Source organism: Phaenicophaeus curvirostris, chromosome 17 (assembly GCF_032191515.1).
Source record: "Phaenicophaeus curvirostris isolate KB17595 chromosome 17, BPBGC_Pcur_1.0, whole genome shotgun sequence".
NCBI lineage: Eukaryota > Metazoa > Chordata > Aves > Cuculiformes > Cuculidae > Phaenicophaeus > Phaenicophaeus curvirostris.
Window position 1 is genome coordinate 13,461,253 of NC_091408.1, and position 20,146 is coordinate 13,481,398.

The following is a 20,146-nucleotide window of genomic DNA, read 5'->3' on the forward strand; positions in this document are numbered from 1 at the left end:
TTCTGTCTCTCTTCATTTTACTCAGAGTTGCATTAGTTTTAAAATATGAAGCAGTATTTAAAAAGCACGCTCTTCATTTCACAGTTGGGAATCGGCATTCCATTTACTGCGGAAAATAGGTACTTGGGATAATATCTCCCGAATTATGGGTTAAAACAAAACAGAGTGAACTCAGCTCTGGGTGAACACAGGATGAACTGAGCTAACTTCAGCTTCAGTTAGTCATAGAATTATAGAATCACCAGGTTGGAAGACACCCACTGGATCATCGAGTCCAACCATTCCCATCAATCACTAAACCATGTCTCTCAGCACCTCATCCACCCATCCTTTAAACCCCTCCAGGGAAGGTGACTCAACCACCTCCCTGGGCAACCTGTTCCAGTGCCCAATGACCCCTTCCATGAAAAATATTTTCCTAATATCCAGCCTGAACCTCCCCTGGTGGAGCTTGAGGCCATTCCCTCTTGTCCTGTCCCCTGTCCCTTGGGAGAAGAGCCCAGCTCCCTCCTCTCCACAACCTCCTTTCAGGTAGTTGGAGAGAGCAATGAGGTCTCCCCTCAGCCTCCTCTTCTCCAGGCTAAACACCCCCAGCTCTCTCAGCCGTTCCTCATAAGGCCTGTTCTCCAGCCCCTTCACCAGCTTCATTGCTCTTCTCTGGACTCGCTCCAGAGCCTCAACATCCTTCTTGTGGTGAGGGGCCCATCATTAAAAGGTCACTGGTGTTTGCAGCAATGCTACCACACTGCAGCATTAAAAACCGATAAACCACCAATTAGGCACAAGTTGATTTCAAGGTACTAAAGGTAAGATAATCATAACGTAAGAATAAATTTCAGTATCTAAAATTAAGCAGTCATTGATTGAAAATCTTATTACTTTGGTTCTATTCATATACAGGAGGTAGAATAGCCGAGGGCAGTGCCAAGTACAATAGGCTCATCTGAGTGGTTTACTCCCTAGGGAGACTCAAATAGCTCTTCCATGCAAAAAAAAAAAAGGCAGAATTAGTGCCCGAGATTCCCCTTTTTCATGACCAGTTCCACCAAAATAGCTATTTACAGCCAGATCACAAAATCTAGTATTTGAAATACTAAGATTTACAAGCAGGCAGTACACAGATGTCACAGGTATTTTTTCTAGCTGAAGCTGTTCTGTGGTGCTAATCTTACATCTTCCTCTAGTTTTTTAGCTGTTCTCAATGCTACCTAACACACAGCACTGCTGTCAATACTCATTAGGAACTGAAATATAAAGCTGTCTCAGCTGATGAGTTTAACAGCTTTCCTCACTGCATTTATCCTTTACCCTTCTTCCAATCTGTAGATTTACTATTACTACTAATTATCCACTGTCTTCTGTTGATTTGTTTGTTGGACAAAGGTAATTCAGTAACACTGTTTACACTGCACATCCCTTCAGGTGCAATGAGTTGCAGGGCAGAACCTGTAATAAGAGCCCTGAGGGGAGGAAAAAAAGAAAGTACCACTGTTTTTCACCTGTTTAATCAGGACAGATAACAACTTCATCCCCTTTCTCTTTACTTATCCTGCTCTATACCTCCTGTAAATCGGGTTATCTGGTGGTTCAACACCTTCTAGAGCAAGTTAGAGATTAGGTGTTGCCCAGCAGAGTAACATAAAACACTTAGCATGCCCCCACCTTTCGCGTTTGGCCCTGCCAGATCAAATGTGGCACGTCATGCCTTTAAAAACAGACCAAAGGATCCTTTAATGGTGGGGTAGCTGGCAAAGTATTTTGAGCTACAGAACAAATACAGCAATGCACACAGGCCAACCTTCTCAAAGCTGCCTCCTGCATTCAGCTCTCCAGCTCCCCAGTACTACAAGCAGAAATCAAGTGCCCAGCTTCCTATTCACCTTCAAATATCTCAGCACACACATGCAGCTACGTGGTACTTTCTGAAAGTTAGCCTCACAAGAATAGCTTATTTTCAATATGGTTATTGTTGTCCCCCTTATTTGATGCCTGCTGGGCGTGAGAGCAGCGCATAGAAGCATTCAAGAACAGGGTCTTGCCCTAAGGATTTTGCTTTGTAGTCCTTGCAGGCAATGCACCTAAAACTCGGATTAGAAAAGCGTGTGTACACAGCAGCTGGGTAAGTGACAATCAATCATGGTAGCTCCAGTGAAGCCAGTAGTGTTAATTCATAACAGCTCTGGGAAGTGCACAGAAGACCTAAATGATCTTTACTTTAAATACTGCTAGTTTTTTGCTTTTCTGTCCTATACTAATGTTATTTTTATTCTGTTCATACTTTATCCAACTGCTAGAGGTAACTAATTTTCCTTACTGAGCAGTCAGCAGTAAGAGTAATTCATCTCTCTTCTGGGGGTCCAGAAAGCCTTCCCCACAGTAGGAATGCAGTGCAATATTTTCTCTCCCCTTCTTTATTTCTTCAGCTCTTTTATCAAGATTTTCCCATCCACATTACTGTTGAAAATATATGAAAACCCCAAAACCCCTTCCATCAGAGGAAATAGAAGTTTTCGGAGTGGGAAGCCTGTTTCAATCCTGAGAGTGGGGAAAGCCTGATTCAGTGATGCCGTTCACGCTTTCTACATTGCATATAGAAAATGCCTGTAAACACTTACCAGAGGTGACACAGCAGGGCAGGAACAGGCCTGTGAACAGAACCTACAGCCTATAACCTGTAAGTAGTGTTCGAACTGCTTTCACAATAGCCCTGTGCTGACTAGATGCAAGAAAGGAAGATGTGTGTTTATTCAGACAGTGTTCCTACTGCGTTAATGTACTACCATGCATAATCCGCTTCACTCCCTGTCATATTAGTCATTCTTTTTGACTTTACTGGTGTTCTTGGGCTGATAAATTTATAGATACAGTAATAGGATTCTGAATTAAGACACAATTTAAGAACACAGTTTCAATTGCAATGATTTGTGGATATGAGGTCATTTAGACCAGTCTACTTTCCTTTAGCCAGACAAGATTTGTAGCTATTATCTTGCCCCCCCCAAAGCAATGATCACATGCTGTTTGCTTCAGCAATGGCTGCTGCAATACCTCAATGAATAATATACAAGAAGCAGTAAATAAACAAACCCACTATGCCTGGGGATAATGTGTGGTGTGTTTCTCTTTAGGATGATTAAATGTGAGTGCATGTCATAGGATGTAGGGATTGCTCTGCTGGGAACCCGTAAGTATGAGAGTATACAGCCCTCTAACCAGCCAGGCAAATGGCCACAGAGAAGGTTAAAGGAGTCCCTAGGCAGGCCCAGCATCTGCACTGGCTGCTCCCTGGCTGCTGTATTCACTTGCCTTTTTTCCCTGTAAGACACAGGCACTTCCTAGATTCCTGGGTAAAATTTCATACTCTGTCACACCTAGGAAGTTTCACTGAAGACAACAGATTTCCACCACAGAATCAGGAAGCTTAAACTGGTTTTGCCAGCCTTTCACCGGCCCTCTGCCACCCAAATCACAAAAGAAACCTTTGCAGCCAACAGAACAGGACAGGCAGTTTGTGACTGGTGAGATGGTCCCTCATTACATTTGCTGGTGGGTAAGAACTGTCCCTTCCTATTTCAGCAACAGGAAAACAGTTCAAACAATTTACTTTTACGTCGAATTACCTTCCTGTGCACCCTAAGCAAAGCTTCCATCTGCACACATCAGCATCTTTGGTCTATATAAGAGGATAACATGACTGCAAGACAAAGTTTTCGAAATCAAGACTGCTTTGGAATATCTCACATGGATTTTTTTGCCTTTGGTGATGGAGAGGAGGAAGCACAATGAGCAGGGCTGAGTTTCAGAACGCAAGTCAGCTCTATGCTACATCTCAGGACAACAATCACCTGCCCATCCTCACTAGAAGCAAGCAAAAGCCATTTAAAAAAAAAACAATAAAAAAAAAAATCCTGGTCTCTTCAGACTCTTGTGTTTTCATGCCTGGTTCAAAGTAATTTTAAGCAAAAATGCGAATTCTCTTTTCACTAAGAGGGTGTTCCAGCAAGAGAACACGGCCTGAGCTCTGCACTTGTGATAACAAAGAACCATCAATATACCAACAAATATCAGACCATTCACTTCAAGTAAATCAGTGCCTGTTCTCAAAACCCAAGTCAATCCATTCTGTTTATAACAGCAAGTCAACACAGGCAAGTACTGACTTCTCACGTTATCGTCTCTGTTCCTTGCATCCCTTTAGTATGCAAATGACATCTTTGCCTAGGCAGTTAGATTCATTCCTGAGCAAAGAAATACATCACCAGATTTCAACCAGCTTGTTAATCTTCGACCCACTTTTCAGGAAAATAAAGACTGTGATATAGACCTTCAAAGGGTGATCTCCCCTCCCATCTACCCAGCAAATACCCAGTTCATTGCATTTAGATTTCTTCTTTCACCACAGCTATGCTTGTTATGTGGAAAAGTATTCTGTTTCTACTACTTTGTGAAAGAGGATTTTCCATAAAAGATAAGTAACAATGTCAGAAAAGACTTCTATAACGGAGGTTTCACTCAGTAAACAGGTGTCTTGGAGATTATCTCGCCAACTTAACCAAAGTTACAAACATCAGAATGAATCTGGGATGACTAAAATCCTCCTTTTTTAAAATAAAAGCCTTTTATCTGCCAAGCGATGCTTCCTATTCTAAAGGCTATTCTCCTTGGTAGTTGTCAACTATGTATTAATCTAATTCATATAAGCCTTAGAAATAAATACTTTCATGTGCAGAATCTTTTGGGAAACTCCGATTCCCTGAGGCTTCAAAGAGCAATTGTTGCTTATCACTGTGGAAATTTCCCTTGAATTTAAAGCCTTTTAATAAGGGGAGAAAAAAAGATACGTCAAATATTTCAGTGATTAACAAGTTTCCCAGTCTTTGTCATTCTCAAAGACTTTTCATCTGATCAGTAAGGAAACTGCTAAAGAAGAAAATAAAAGAAAAGTGATCTGACTCAGCAAGGCAGTTCTTGTGTTCCCAGGTCCTGTATTGTCCCCTCCTGTCCAAAATAATGGCACTCACTTCCAACAGTCCTTTAAAATCGACAGCAATATCAAACAGATTTTAAAGGGTATATATGTTGGAAAAGATAAACGTTACCTAACTAGAAGTAGATAGTTAAACCCCTCCCTAAAGAGCTCTCACAACAAAATCACTCTGTGTGGGAGAGGCAAGGCGCTGCCAGAGCACTTAAAGAAAAGCAGGTAATTGAAATTTTGCTGCATTTAAACTCCGTGCCTGTGCAATAAAGATTTTATTTTAAAAGCCCTATAAAGCAGAGAACTTTTCTGGTGCCATACTATCTGCCATTGTGCAGAAATGGCCCTGCTAAAGCAGCAAATTGCTCTGTTTTGTCCCTTGTTACATAATGTGGGCATGTGATAAATAGCATGGCACACATGTTAAAAGCCTCCTAGTGACAGAGGCTTTCAATCCTCTTCACAGCATTCAAGGAGTAAAATAACATATTTCAGTGTCCAGAAGCAACCTTCAATGTGGATTAAGTTCAAATTGGCTGACGTTCATCCCATGTCCCCAACATCTTTGTGTACTACCACATTAAAAACATGCGGAAACAACCTACTGTACCTGAGTATGAACTGATCCGCTGTAGAGTTGTTGGCAATTGTCACATAAACATTCACGACCTCTCCTTGTTTGACAGGCTTTGAGGGCAACCAGACAACAATGTTGTTATCCAGACGCAGCTCTGTTAGCTGAGAAGACTCTTGGCCTCGATAGAGGCTGACAGATCCAATCCTCTGTAAGTGGGACATGGTTTCATCCATGCCATCTTTTCCTGGCCGGATGGCATTTCCCTTCCTTATATCCTCAGCAGTACAATCTCCCTTCTCGTCTCCCAACTGAATAGTATAATAAAGCTCCACAGGGCTCCCTTCAAACTGATCCGGTGGCTTCTTTCGGCCCGTGAGAACTGTGGGGGGGTTAAACCAGCTTGGCAGAAGCTCCAGCTCTGCCACACACAATCCCAGATCTCCTTTCAGCCTGCAGCTGCCTCTGACTTCCCGCGTCTCTCGGAAGGCAAACACCCGCAGGCAGGGCAGCCGTTCCGTGGTGCTGTAGTCATCCCAGTCCCTGCCCACGATGTAGAACAGGACCTGGACTTTGGGCTTGCTCAGGTAAATCTTGTTGCTCATGATGTAGGCCTGAAGTTTCCAGTTATAAGTAAACTTGTTGGCAGATCCAAAAAAGCTGGAAGTCAACATTAGGTCCTGGGGCACAACTTGTTCGACAGAAAAAGGTCCATAGCTGGCATTTAATACAGGTGGTCGCTTGGCTTTATATGGGAAGAATGATTCGACCCTGGACCGCAAACTGGAATTTCTCATAAAGTCCTGGTTGGCTTCTTTGAGAAAGAAAGTCTCAGCACTGAAGATCCGATAGCTCACAGGAAGGTATGTTGGTAATGAAGAAAACCTCTGATTATTGTCCAGGACCCCTCGACAATCTGTCACTAATAAAAGAAAAGGGGGTGTCGGTTAGGTTAAATCTGCTTATAGGTTCAAAGGGACACTTAGTACAACTCTAGTGGAGATACCTGATAAGTTAGGGACAAGCATTATTTCATTCAAAAAAAAAAACCAACCCAAAAAAGCTCCAAAACCATTTACATTGTAGCTGCACCTTTAGATATAGCTAATTCTTTTCTGCATTCACAAAAGAAAAAACATGCAGGCTTTAATGCTACCTTGCATTCATCTATGATAAATGTCTTGTCACACAGGTGATGTACAAAGGGTTGTTTTCAGCACAATCGATTATTCATACTCCCAGAAGGAGAAGGAATAGGAAGGTTCACACAGAAGACGCAATGCTTGCCCCAACAATCATTTTACATGGCTGAACCGAACTGCAGCGGTGCCTTGCTAATACACAGCAAGTCTATAAAATACTCATTGAATGCTTTGAATATCATCTGGATGAGAAATAAACGGATTACTTGTCACTCCTATGCAATGTCTCACCCCCCTAACAAAATTTCAAGCAAACTTGCATAAATTCACACACACCAGTTCTCTGAAGGACTGGCCACAAATCAAAGTCAAAGCCTCCCAAAAGCAATTCCCTAAGTAAACAGGGTGTCTTTTAAACCACCCATGTGCTCACTTTCCCTGCTCTTTTCCTGGTCACACAGTCCCCTTCTAAAATTTCCACCAAGAAGCTTCCCTCCTTTCTTTCCAACCCTTCTGTTCAGTTACAGCATACATCAAGTATTTGGTACGTCAGTACAGTCCACTGAACCACAGCCCCCAAAGGACTGCTAATCACTACCCCTGCAGGAACACTGGCCAGGAGATCAAAGACAGTTTTTGTTCTACAGCCAAAGACAGAAACAGCTTTTCTAAGAACTAATACACACTTTATTTCACTCTCTTCCTCCATCAAGAAACCTTGCTCTCGTGTTTCTAGCACTAGGGTCTGTGCCTGCTATAATTTAATAATGACAGTGTCTCAGCTTTCTAAGCTATTTAAATGCAGATGCATATCACAGGCTAGAAATATTTCAACAAGTACTAATATACGAGGTGCACACAGAGAAAAATTAGTACATAGCGGCCAATTTAAAATTTCAGCTGAATAACAGATCCCTTTCAACCTAGATGTTGTTTTCCTGTTACGGAGATAAACAACACATCGTTGAAAGGTAAAATTTATAACCTTACTTAGGGTAGATAACAACGCAGAACAGTTAAAATTGCTGTGGATTATATAGTATTACTCACAATCCCTTTTCCTAACTCATACTGAGACTAACTATGGGTACAAAAAAATGAATGATGGTGCAGGTAGTGCTAGACTGTCAAGTATTTAAAAATAGAACTTGCCCTCAGACATATGTCAGTTCCAGTGTCCTTGGGGAACCTCATCACAGTCAGGATTTATGGTTCTGTGTAAGTTCAGCTCTTTTGAGAAGAAAGGCAACCATAAGGGCAATGCCTAACGCACAGATTCATACAAAACTCTGAACATCTAAAGATCTCTACAAAGCCCTACAGAGACAGACTTGTCTGTCAGCTCTCTCAGAGGTCTGCAGCTTGAGGAGTTTTGCAAATAATAGATTTGCTGTCTTTCTAGCATGCCTGGCTGCTAGCGTGCTAATTACGCACTCAAATTTAATTAAATGTTTTCAAGTAATAAATAATCAATATCTGTCATCGTACTAAATGACTACTGCTGACAGACAGCTTTGCTACAATCCTGTTGAGTGTGCACGTAACTAGTGTGCTGGCATTACTTGGTGCTGGGAAAGAATAGCTTTGGAAGGCAGGTGTTAGACAATTGAGGAAAAAGGAAAGAAAGTGGAGGAGGAAGAAATCAGAGCTCCCAAAGGACAGCAGCCATAAATTTGAAATAAGGAAGTAAGATGTGTTCACTCATGTTTAATTCATACAGCACCACTGGATGGTAGGATTAGTTCTCATAAATGAGTAAACTGCCATGACTGGACAAAATTTTAAAAATATAGAAGGCAAAAAGAGAAAAAGGTAAGAGGCCTGCCAACAAAAACACCAGCACGTAGTGGATTACCAGCGCAACACCCTCTCTGTCAAGTAGATTTGTGTTTAAAACAGAACATCAGTGTAACAGTCCTGTAAGTCTCCAGTCCTTGGCATACATTTAGTTCTGCTGGAAAGGAATTTACAAATGCCACCTCCTGAGCTGACTGATTTCCCCTTAGCTCAATTAACATATTTATCTGTTAGGGTTACATCCCAAAGTGCTATAACATTGAAATACAAAGGCTATCCACTTTGACCATCGATCTTCCAGGAAAAAGCAAAGCCTACATGTTTCTTGTGGACCAGAAGCAGAACAACAACTTAGTTTACTGGAACAGTAGCAGTTTGGTCTCACTTCACTCTTTAAATCCCTTCACCTGCCTATGAGGAACCTGCTGAGATTTGGGCAGCTTCCTGCAGCTCTTTGCAAAAACCAATCATTGATGATTATGTGACAGATACCACCATTCTTTCTTAAAAATAAACGATTTGCCACATAAGAAGTCAGTCTCTTACTGGTCAGTTTGCCTACTGAGTTTGATTAGACAAATCATTACACTTTCTTTATTAGGCATCCTCTTTTCTCAGGCCAAGAGCCATATAATATTGGAGGGCAGCAAACTCTCATTAAAGAAAGCACATAAGCACTTCTGTGAATGCTAATTGGCTTAAGCACACAGGTACATTTTGCTGAAGTGTCTCCTTGAACAGAGATACTCTAGATCTAGCAACATCGCAGCTGAGGGAATACCTCTGGCTGCAACAGGTCTCCAAAAAACACCCCCAAAACCCAGAAATCAACTTAGCATGCTGCAGAGACAAGTGAAGTCAACTTAGCATGCTGCAGAGACAAGTGAAGTCCTGTGATTCCTGAGGGCTGTTGATCAGAATCCATGCTTGAAACATAACAGCTGGTTTTCTGCAATTCCCAGGACTTTTGCTCTAGTACATCATCTGCAGAGAGACAGTGGTCTCATTTTTGCAGGCACTTCATTTATCCTGGATCAATCACACGGATGAGTTACGTAGGACTTGGCCTGATAGTAAGAAAAACTGCCATGCAACTTCTGCTCTAATAAGCTATACAATAAGTATACGGTAAAGCCTAAGTGGTCAGACTGAGAACAAAAAGAAGAAAAAGCTTTGCTTCTTTGTTGTAGTCTAAAGATTTCTACCCACTTTTCTACCCACATAATGGGGTGCTATATTTCTATGGTGATGGCTGTACTTTAGATAATTTATTTAAGCACTTTAAGACTCCTACTGATTCAACTGGTAGTTAAAATTCTTTGTTTTATTTAGAATCCCAACATTGGCAACTACAGGCCATCATTTAAGGGATTTGTTCTATAAATTCTTCATCTACACTTACTAGCCTTCAAGTCCTGGTACAATTAACCAATGTTTCCAGAGAACATTTCTGTATGCTTGATCAGCTCAGCTACAAAGTTCTTTAATTTTTCAGAGAATCTATCTAAACTAGATGTCAAGGTTTTTCCAAGTTTCATATCACAAAAAAACTATTTTAAATAATCATTAAGCATAAGACTGCTTTGACTATTTGAAAAATAAATAGATTGTCTGATAGGGAAAAGGAAAAAAAAAAGCAACAAAACCAAAAATAACCCATGCCTAACAGTGCTTTCAGGAGCTCTGAAACAGATTTCTCCATGTTAAACCTTATTCTGCTCAACCACAGAAACATTTCCCGAGGTTCCTGATAAAGCGAGGTGTAGATTTAAGCATTTTATCCCTACGACAGTATCAGTTGCGGCAGCAATATTTCACTGTCAGTTCAGCCTCTAACGTGTGTACAATTGCATCGGTAAGATGGAACTGGGTCTCCGACATGAGTGCTATAAGCACATTATACCAGTATAACAGACATCATGAAAGTTGAACTTCCTCAGTTTAGTTAAAGGGTCTAAATATCCTGAGAAGTCCTGGATGCTTCATCTAAGAGCCCTGATCCTTAAACACAGATGCATACTGACCTTCCAGCTGGGTTCAAATAAGTAAAACTCCCATTGCATGAGGGCTTTTTACAAACTGAAATGGAAATTAAGAATACAAGCAAGGGTGAGAAAGGAAATGCAGAAACACCATTTCTGTACTGAAGACTAACTCAGACTATAGCAAGTCTGATTTACAAGTAGGCAAAAAGTGCTCTACTCTTCTAATTTATCAAACGAGAGTTACAACTTGTCCAGAGATGAAGTCCAGCATGCAAAAGATTAAGAATCATCAAACAAAGCTAGTATTAGCCAAGAACAAAAGTTAAGGCTTACAAGTAATTACTCCTCCTTTGTAACAGACTGGTGACTTCTTAATCCTTCTTCTGGCACCATATGCTTCTGCAGCACTTCATCTGAACTCAAACATGCATCCATTAAGCACATCATCTGGATATAAAATGATGAGTTCTGATCTGTATTATTATTTCTTGGATTCCAGTGTAAGAGGAATTTTCTTTGGAAGTATTTCACGTGGAGCTGGAGCCCCAAGTGCTGGATTCATTGGAACAGTTCTAAAAACTTAGTAGTTTTAAGCCATTCTTTTACAAGGTTGGTTTGAAACAACTTTCTTTTCCACTGGGAGCTAAGGGTTTAGACTGTGGGTGGGAGATTAGTGGCCAATGACCATGTATCTTCACTGACTGGTGTTTGATGAGCCACTGAACCTCCAAGGAAACCATCTGCCTGTTCCCTCAACCAGAAGGCTCCTAGGCAGAGAAAGCCAGTGAGAAGCAGAAGGCTTCTGCCTGTGCAAAGGAGTAGTGCGAGAAGCTTTCTCTGCACCTTCTATGACCCTCACAAAGGCACGTTTCTAATTACTCTTTCCAGGAAACGAACCATATGAAAAGACAAATCTCTATATCTCTGTGTTCTCCTGTTATCTTAGTACATCAGTACAGCTGAAGCTTCCACCAAGAGTTCTGTAACTCTTAAGGCAGGATCTTCTCCTTCCTCTTTATAACAGCTTTACCCACACCCTTGTTCCTCCCTTCCCAAACACAGATATAATTGAACGTTGTACCATATAGATTTTTTTTGTACAAATTTCATGCCACTAGAGTTCTAAGAAAAAAATCCTAATATTATTTACATCACCACCACCACCTAAAATCCTGCAAATCCTGTAATTATTATCCCCTCTCCTTACACAGACTCCCATTCCCATGCTGCCCTTGCACCCTCAGAGGCACATCATACTAACCGATGCTTTCACAGAAGTCCCCACACTTGAATTCTCCTCTGTAACTCCATCTTCCACCACAAACCTGTCCAGCTCTTGCACTGCAAATCGTATATTCCAGCATAGGCAATACAGAGTAGGGAGAAAATAAAAGTAGAAAAGGTGCACAGATGTTTCCTTCACCACAAAACATCAACAGCTACGTTTTCTCGTTCATTTTCTATACCAGCACCAAATTTAGTGAATTCAATGTGTATGACGTCTTTGTTGCAAGTACTCTGCTGAGAACTAGAGCTCAGCAGATACATTCATTTAGACTCCAGAACTACCTTAGCTGTACTCTCGCCCCCTTCAAGTTCCCCTTCCTTAAGATCAAGAAATGGGAAATCCGCTGTTGTAAATGCTGAGTGGAACTTAAAGCCAAACAAGCTCAAATTCAGAATATGGAAGGTATTTTTAACAGTGAAATTAACGATCACAACAAAGGGAGCAATGGCTTGTCCGTGTCTTCACATCAAGAAGAGGTTCCTTTCTAAAAGCTACTTTTTTTTTCCTCAGCACAAGTTACTATTTAAATACAGGGATAACTGAAACCTCACACTCCCTTCTGGCTTAAAATCCATAGTTCTATGACCATTAAAAAAGATCAAATGGAAAACCTACATGACAGGGTAATTCGAGAAGCCACATTTTCTTTTTCTCACGCTTGCCAATCCAATACGCTTCCTCATCTAGTGAGAGAAGAGGGACTCTTTCACTAATTGTACATAGGCAATGTCAAGCATCAAATGCTTATGGTGAATGTTTGAGACCAATTTATGAAGTTAAAAATAAACTACGGAAACAAATCTGCCAAACAAATCCATACAGCAAACATTTGAGGGAAATTGCAGCCTGTTCTTAAATATTCTGTGAGCACCTAATGAGGTCAATTTTGTCAAATACATTATTGCTAACAAAACTATTTTCTCAGTTCTTTTTAGAATCCAGGTTTCATTAAATCGAGACCTGAAGTACAAGTTCATAATTGCAGTGTTTAGTTTATTGACCTGGGATAGTGTATTCCTATTTGAATAAACAAGCGTACACATCCAGACATAAATAAGCCCAAATGTAGATGGGACCTTATTTAGCCTAAATATGAGTTCAACTAAACCACATCAGAAAGATTGTCAAGAAAGCATTAGAACCAGTTATTCTGAACAAATTACCAATTTCATTTCAATGGGACAGATCAACCTATTTCATTCGGTATATTGTTAAATAGAAAACTGCAATAATATTTTATTAAATAGGCTTCTCTCACACACAGAATAAATCCTTAATGAAATTATGCTTTGTACATTACTACAGCCAAAATCTTCACTAAATCTCAGACATTCATGGATTTAGTACAGAAGTGAATACTTCCCCCATTCTTCTCCAGCAGGGGCAGAACACAGGCATTTCAGAACTATCAGGAAAAATGACAAAAGTACCTGAACCAATGAATGAAAAAAAAGTGCACGAGAAACTTCTGCCATACTTTAAAACTCAAAACAGGATGGCCACTGAAACTAAGTGATGGAAAATCCAAGTGGATAAAAAATATCTCATATGGTGTACAGTTCACAGTCTTGAGACGGCACGCGGAGGTGAAGAGGAAGCATAAACACATGTCATGCAATTATAGCCATCTGCTGGAAAAGAATTTAAGCATGATGGTCATGCCTCTAAGGTGAGGGTGATACCACTATTGAATAGATAGTTCAGTCCTCATCAGTCTGTTGACTGTAGCAGAATTTGGTTACAAGGAAATTGGAAGGTGCTATTATTGACGGGGGACAGGACAAGAGGGAATGACCTCAAGCTCTGCCAGGGGAGGCTCAGGCTGGACATTAGGAAAAAATTCTTCACAGAAAGGGTCATTGGGCACTGGAACAGGCTGCCCAGGGAGGGGGTTGAGTCCCCTTCCCTGGAGGGGTTTAAGGCACGGGTGGACAAGGTGCTAAGGGGCATGGTTTAGTGTTTGATAGGAATGGTTGGACTTGATGATCCAGTGGGTCTCTTCCAACCTGGTTATTCTATGATTCTAAATGAGAGCAAGCATTGCCGGGGAAGAAAGCACAGATGCCAAGAATTTATCCAGACCTAAACTGATGATCTGAATGTTTGGAAAGATATGCAGACCATCTACAGTAATGTCATTAACTACATGTAAAACTCCTTGTATTAGTACTTACCTATTAGAAACCAGGATTAAAACTCTGCATTATAAAGCATTATCCAACATCTGTCAGGTTGTTCTATTTTCCCCAGGATTACTGACACAACAGGCACATGTGCATAAACCACAAATAGCTGTTTTGTGATAGCCAGTCCTTCCACAAATAGAAAAGAGGATCTTTAAAGTCTAATTTGGAAACACAAGGAAAACTTCCAAAAAGCTGCACATTAGAAACGCTTTTACCAATCTCTTAATGAGAGTCTATGCGCTCAAATTTTTGATGGTTGCAGTTCTATATATCTCATCTTTTGACTGCAGACATTCAAAAATACCCTTTCTATTGCAAAATTATCTTCTCTATCACCCTCAATTCATATAACAGAGACGTGTTAGTCAAAGACTGTCTGACATTCAGGACTGAAATCTATAAACTGTTTTCTCAGACTGGTTGATGACCTTAAAAGTCTGTAAAACAACAGTGTATACGCAAAGGTCAGGGAAGGTTTCAGAAATCACTCCCACTCCCAGTGCTGACATTACCAAATGTCTGTACTGCTGAGGCTCTCTGACATATTTTAGCTAGTTTACTGTTTAGAATCAAAGATAAATATCTGGAACTTGAATTTCCACTAATGAAAGCTTTTGTTAAGAGAGAAGGTTTGGTAAACTTCTATATAGACACCATTCAAGTGCTCAGGCTTGCTTCTCCTTGCTAGGAGCTGCAAATGTCAGTGTCCTGTGAGCAACATCCAGTAGGCAAAATGTCACATGATGGCTTTTCATTTCAATGCTGTTTGTCCCATTGTAGTAAACTCCATGGATCCTTCATTCACTCATTGTGTCAGCACTAAAAGTCCAAAGCAAATAACACTTAAGCTGATTTTGTCTGATAGCTGTAGAGAAGGAAAGGATTGAGGACACCAGAGCTTATTCCCAGCTCCATCAAAAACATATGGTATCCATAGGAAAACTCCGCAACCCAGTTTTTCAACCAATGAAATGACAGATACTATTGCTAAATTTGATTGACTTGTGATTAAAACCCACACTAAGCTCATCAAACAAAAGACTAGGTGAAACGCTGCCTTTACTATTTTTTACTTGCTTTAAAGCAGGCAAAAATAACTCAGTGTAAGTCACAAAGAGGGGAATGAGTAGATAATATGGTCAGGATTTTTTAACTTAACCAGTAACTTTTCAAAGATATGGACTGCTTAACTCCCACTGAAGGTGCTCTGATGAAGCAATCTAATTTTCACGGCACACAGTTATTTAAACGACAGACAATTTCCCAAAGTTAGCCCTACAGAACGGCTCACAGAAAAAAAACAAGAGAAATTCAAACCTCAGCCAGAACATCACAATGACCAGTTACATAAACATCAGCTAGGCTTGTTTCTTTATGCATTTACTGAAGTGCCAAAAATTGGAACTGAAAGACATAAGTTAAAAACATGAAACAAATAGTTCTGGCCTTGGCAACGTATCAGTTCTTGTCCTGTGTCTCTTTCTCTAGTTTTTAATAGCACTGTGCTTCCTCTGCTGTTTAAGTCTTTGTTAGATGCTGATAGGCCCTCACTCCTCTGTTTAGACATTAAATTGCTTTACACAGGCTCCTTATTTAAGAAGAGATTAGGATCCTAGAACTTGAATGCTGCAATTTGCTCAGCACTCTCTACTGCCACAAAAATCAACAAGAACAGAGATGACAAAGGTCAGCAGGAGCAGCGCTCAGATCTGTGCAGGACAGAGCTTTCACCTAGAAAGAGAACACAAAGGACTCAATAAATGAATCACAATATTTTTCCCCCTACCACTCAGTAAGGAAAAGGAAGAATAATTTTTCTTGTAAATTGGTACATTTTGAGAAGCTAATTAAAAATAGAGCCAACCAGCGACAAAAACAACAGGACTTTGTATTACATCAGTGCCAACTGCCCACACTGAGATTCCGTGTCCATTATGCTCTGCATAAAGGACATTACTCTTGAGCTAGGTATAACCTGGCAGTGAATAATTCCAAGGCTGAAAATGAAAAAAGGATTTCTTACCATCAGATCTGAACCAGGCTCTCCCCTGGGGTTAATAATATACGTTTGGCATACATCCTGACATGTTCATAACTGGCATCTCACATTTCAGCGCCTGTATTCTCAGGGTCCTGGACTCTGCCATGAAATAAACTCCTTCCAGACCTACCACCCCTCCCCAGCAGTTAAATACACAACAGAAGGAAGCTAATTTTTTCCCACCATCTAGATCGTGAACTGAGGCAGTGTAATCAAATGGAGTTTTCTAGAAGTCTCTATCCAAGTTAAGCATAGAAGTTGGACAACTTTAGACTCGCATGATGTTGTCATCAACAAATCCAATCTACAAATTGAACCCTCCCATTTCCTTTACACACAGACTGATAACAAACATGTCAGAAGCTGCATGGGATTTTTAGAGGCTGAGCAATTTAAACTTGCTCCTAGAAACAGTTAATAATCCCAATGCAAGCCAACGGGAACACTCTGCTTCCACAGGAATTCCTGGCCTGAGAGAAGAGTTAGAAGACTTGGGTGTCACATCCGAGAAAGAATTGTTTTGAAATTCATGTATTTACAACACTCCAAGAAGCCCCACACCACTGGAAATGCTGAAATAAGCTTTTAGAATTACGTGTACTGTTCCTCGATACAAGCGCTCTAGGTTTTCAAGACAATCAGAGTTATCATTAAGCCTGGTGATGTACCAACAGCCACATGGATTCTTGGGGGGTTTGTTTACACGGCTGAGTTTTTGCGTGCTCCAGAGACAATACATCAGGAGCCCTCAAGATATATGCAGCAGAGCAAAATCCCTCCTGAAGAGGGGTTTCGTATCTTCAATAACACTTTCCTTAGGCCTGTCATCATGAGAATATTTACAATAGCGCACTGATAAGGGACTGAGAGGGTATTTGACTTGGATTAGCGGCAGTTTTAAACAACTGCCATCAATAAACCTCTCAGCTTCCTACCTTATAGTCTTGAGGGAGCTTTACTTTTCAGAGGAAGAAGATTGTTATTAGCAAAAGCCATTTGCATTGTCCTACCTAGTAGTTGTAAAATTCCTTGGGTTTTTTTGTCTTAATTTAGGTCCAGAATCTGCAAAGCTTGAGCTTGGCAGCAGACCTCTCTGTACCTTCAAGATCTACACACAGAGTCAAACAGAAAAGATTTTGATGACTGCCTAAGGCAGCGCCACACGACATAAAAATTGCGCCGGTTTGCATTGTGGGGAGATGTAACACAGCAGGTCACATAAATCCAACCAGCTGCATGTGGCACGTGAAGCAGAAGACAGTATCACTACACTGAACACGTATCAGGTGAAAGCATCGGAGCAACACTAAGAAGGTAACATGATGTAAGAGTCTTACTGTTAACATATGAAACTCAGCAAAACAAGGTATCAAATGCTTCCGAGATTAGACTCTAGCCTGTAAAATTCTCCAAGCAGTAATTAAGTCTCTCATTCTCTGCTACATGGTGTCTCCAGGAATCTGTGCAAATTTGAGGTAAAACATCTAATTTGTGGAGAAAGAGACCATGGAAGTACTGACTTAGACTAGTTTTAACTGTTGCAGAATTTCACCCATAGAAAATTTTCACTACAGGTACAAATCAATGAAATTCCACAAAAGTCAGGAAAACAACTGTGCGCTACACTTGCAATGTTCTAACCCCAAAGCCTTTCTAATTGCTTCCTGGAAAAAACAAGTTTATTATTTATATGGAAATTTAATTTAAGAAAGAAGACAGACACTTAGTCTTCTTCACTCTCTCCTCTTCCACAAAGAAATTTGGACGAGTAACAGACAAAATGCATGCACATTTTCTATACTTGCACATATTAAATATTTGCATGCACATCTTGATTTAAAACATGCCAGAATATCCCAATATCCTGGCCACAAGCTCACTAATCATCTCTATTTCAAAAACGCAACGAGGATTTATGAGGAGATTAATTGAGAAGTGAGGCTGGGGGGGGCGAGGGGGCAGCCTTGCTCATTTGGGAAATGCACTCGCTGTCACCTTTAACCTCCAAGTCACTCTTTGTCACAGAGCACAAAGCAACTCATCATACCAGAGCAGCAGCAGGACTGAAGCCATGCTGAAACCTATCTGGTTAAACACCTTCTTTCCCAGGGATTAAAGGGACGATCAAAGCATTGGTGTTATTGTGGTCCTAGCACCTCTAAGGGCTGTTTTTAAGGTGATAAATCCTAAAGGGTGAGCTAGCTGCTGCTGCTTACAGAGCAAAGGCCAATGGATACTAGGGTGAGCAGCTCCCCAAACCCAGAATTGCTGTTTCTCCCAAGTATCCTGTCATGACTCAAAAGCTGTGTGGCAGCATCCCAGCTTCCTGCAGAAACCACTAGGTGGTCTGTTTGATGAATACGAGTACTTGGGGCAGAAGCAGGAGGGAAGAGGCTCCTTAAGCCCCAGCCCCCACCAAAGCTGAACTTTGGCCATTCTGTAATCTGGTCTCTCTATTTTACCTGCAGAGAAGCGAGTGGGTGAAGAAATGACAGAGAGAACAAAGCAATATACTGTTTTTGGTGTTAGGACTGGGCATGGGAAAGTCAAACCTACAAGAGTAAGAATAAGATCTAGAAGGAGTCCCCCAGAGAGACAAAAAACCAGTCCTGACAGAACGCTAAATCGCAGCAAGGAGGAAATGCAGAAAAAGAATTATGTACGTGTGGTTTTAATTTTATTTCCATTGTATTTAGAAGTCCCTCTCCAAAGTCTTTTTATTTGCACACCAGTTTTGTAACTGGATGCAGAAGCCAATGAGACTAATTTCTCCTTTCCAAGACCAGGTTTGTCCCAAAGCAATAAAATTCAGAAGCCAAAACCCAAGGCATGCCTAAGACAAAGATACCCTACAAGAACCTGGATCCAGTGTAAAAAGCAGAGCAACAATCTGGTGAGTCTTCAAGAAGGAAGAATGGAGTGCATTAATGCAAATGGCAAAATTGGCCTGCACACCTCTGAACATACAACAGAGTAAGCCTGTACATTCTGCAGCTGGTAGAAAACAGAATCCTTTTCTAAGAATCCTACCTGACTGTTGTTTCCCAGATATCCTTAAAGTCACCCGTAAAGACAAACAATGATAACTGATGCAAGTTTGTTACGCTGAGTGCCACCAAATTGTGCAGAGCAAGTGACTTGCACCATCTAAGAGGTTAAACATGTCATGCTCCTAAAGCGCTGTTGCTGAAGAATCAGCAAGACCTCCCTGCAAATCAATGAAATAGAGCCTTGCTATACATTTTGTAAGAACTATTTTTGTCCGTTCCTAATATAACTTCTTCCTCCCCCATGTCCCTGCCACAGATCCCTAATTCACACAGCTAAGAACACATAGTGCCTCCTACAATTTTTCCAACAGGTGCAGTCCTTAAAGATAAAATTAATTTTTTCCTTTCTTTGAAAATCATCCTCATTTAGCTCGGCTCCTAAGGGAAATTAATGAGTGCTCATTGAATATGTTTTCATAAGATCTCCTCAGGATTTATGCTATTAAACATTAGGAGCGCTTTAATCTGCCCTCTAAAGGCCAGAGACGCTGATGTGGCTAAAGACATCTCAACACAATGAATGCTGCCCAGTGACTCCTGGCAGCACTGGCTGCACAGACCCACTGCTGGCTTTGCAACAGGCAACCACATTGGCTTTGGTGACAAAGAACTAGCGGCAGAGGATGGGGTTACTGCTGAGTAAAAGCTGCTGATTTCATCGGAAGTGTTCAGGGCTCCACTGTCAGTGAAATGTTGCAAGACCAAGGCACACTTGAAGCCCAGAAGCCTGGAAGACCCTGGCTTTGAGCTTCCACTGTCCCCTCAGCTGGCCCCCCTGCCAGCAGCAGGGACTCCCTATGCTCACGCACGGGAAGGGATGCATGCTTCTGCATAACCACATGTATCTTTTCACAATGACATCTACAGGACCCTAACTGCTCATTCCCAGACACTGTTTCTCAGAAGAGTCTTTCTGCTATAGCCATTTATCCACTGACTGCAAATTCCAGCTCCTAGTGGACTCCACAACCACAGCTCGGCCTGTTCTATCTGATCTAGGCTCCTTTGGCATTAGAAAAGTTCTTTTGCTAGTTCTTACTTTACATAAAAGAGATAATATAGTTCTTCATATAACAACAATAGTATGTATCAGTGTAACAAAAAA

At 41.0% G+C, this 20,146-nt stretch overlaps 1 protein-coding gene across 1 annotated transcript in view; it reads right to left on the minus strand.

Annotated features, from left to right (window-relative positions):
- The window catches only part of TMEM132C (transmembrane protein 132C), a 222,145-nt gene that overhangs the window by 153,179 nt on the left and 48,820 nt on the right, over positions 1-20,146 (minus strand). Inside the window, exon 2 of the mRNA XM_069871350.1 lies at positions 5,589-6,474. Coding sequence (XP_069727451.1) covers positions 5,589-6,474 — 886 coding nt within the window. The remainder of the gene's footprint in view (positions 1-5,588; positions 6,475-20,146) is intronic.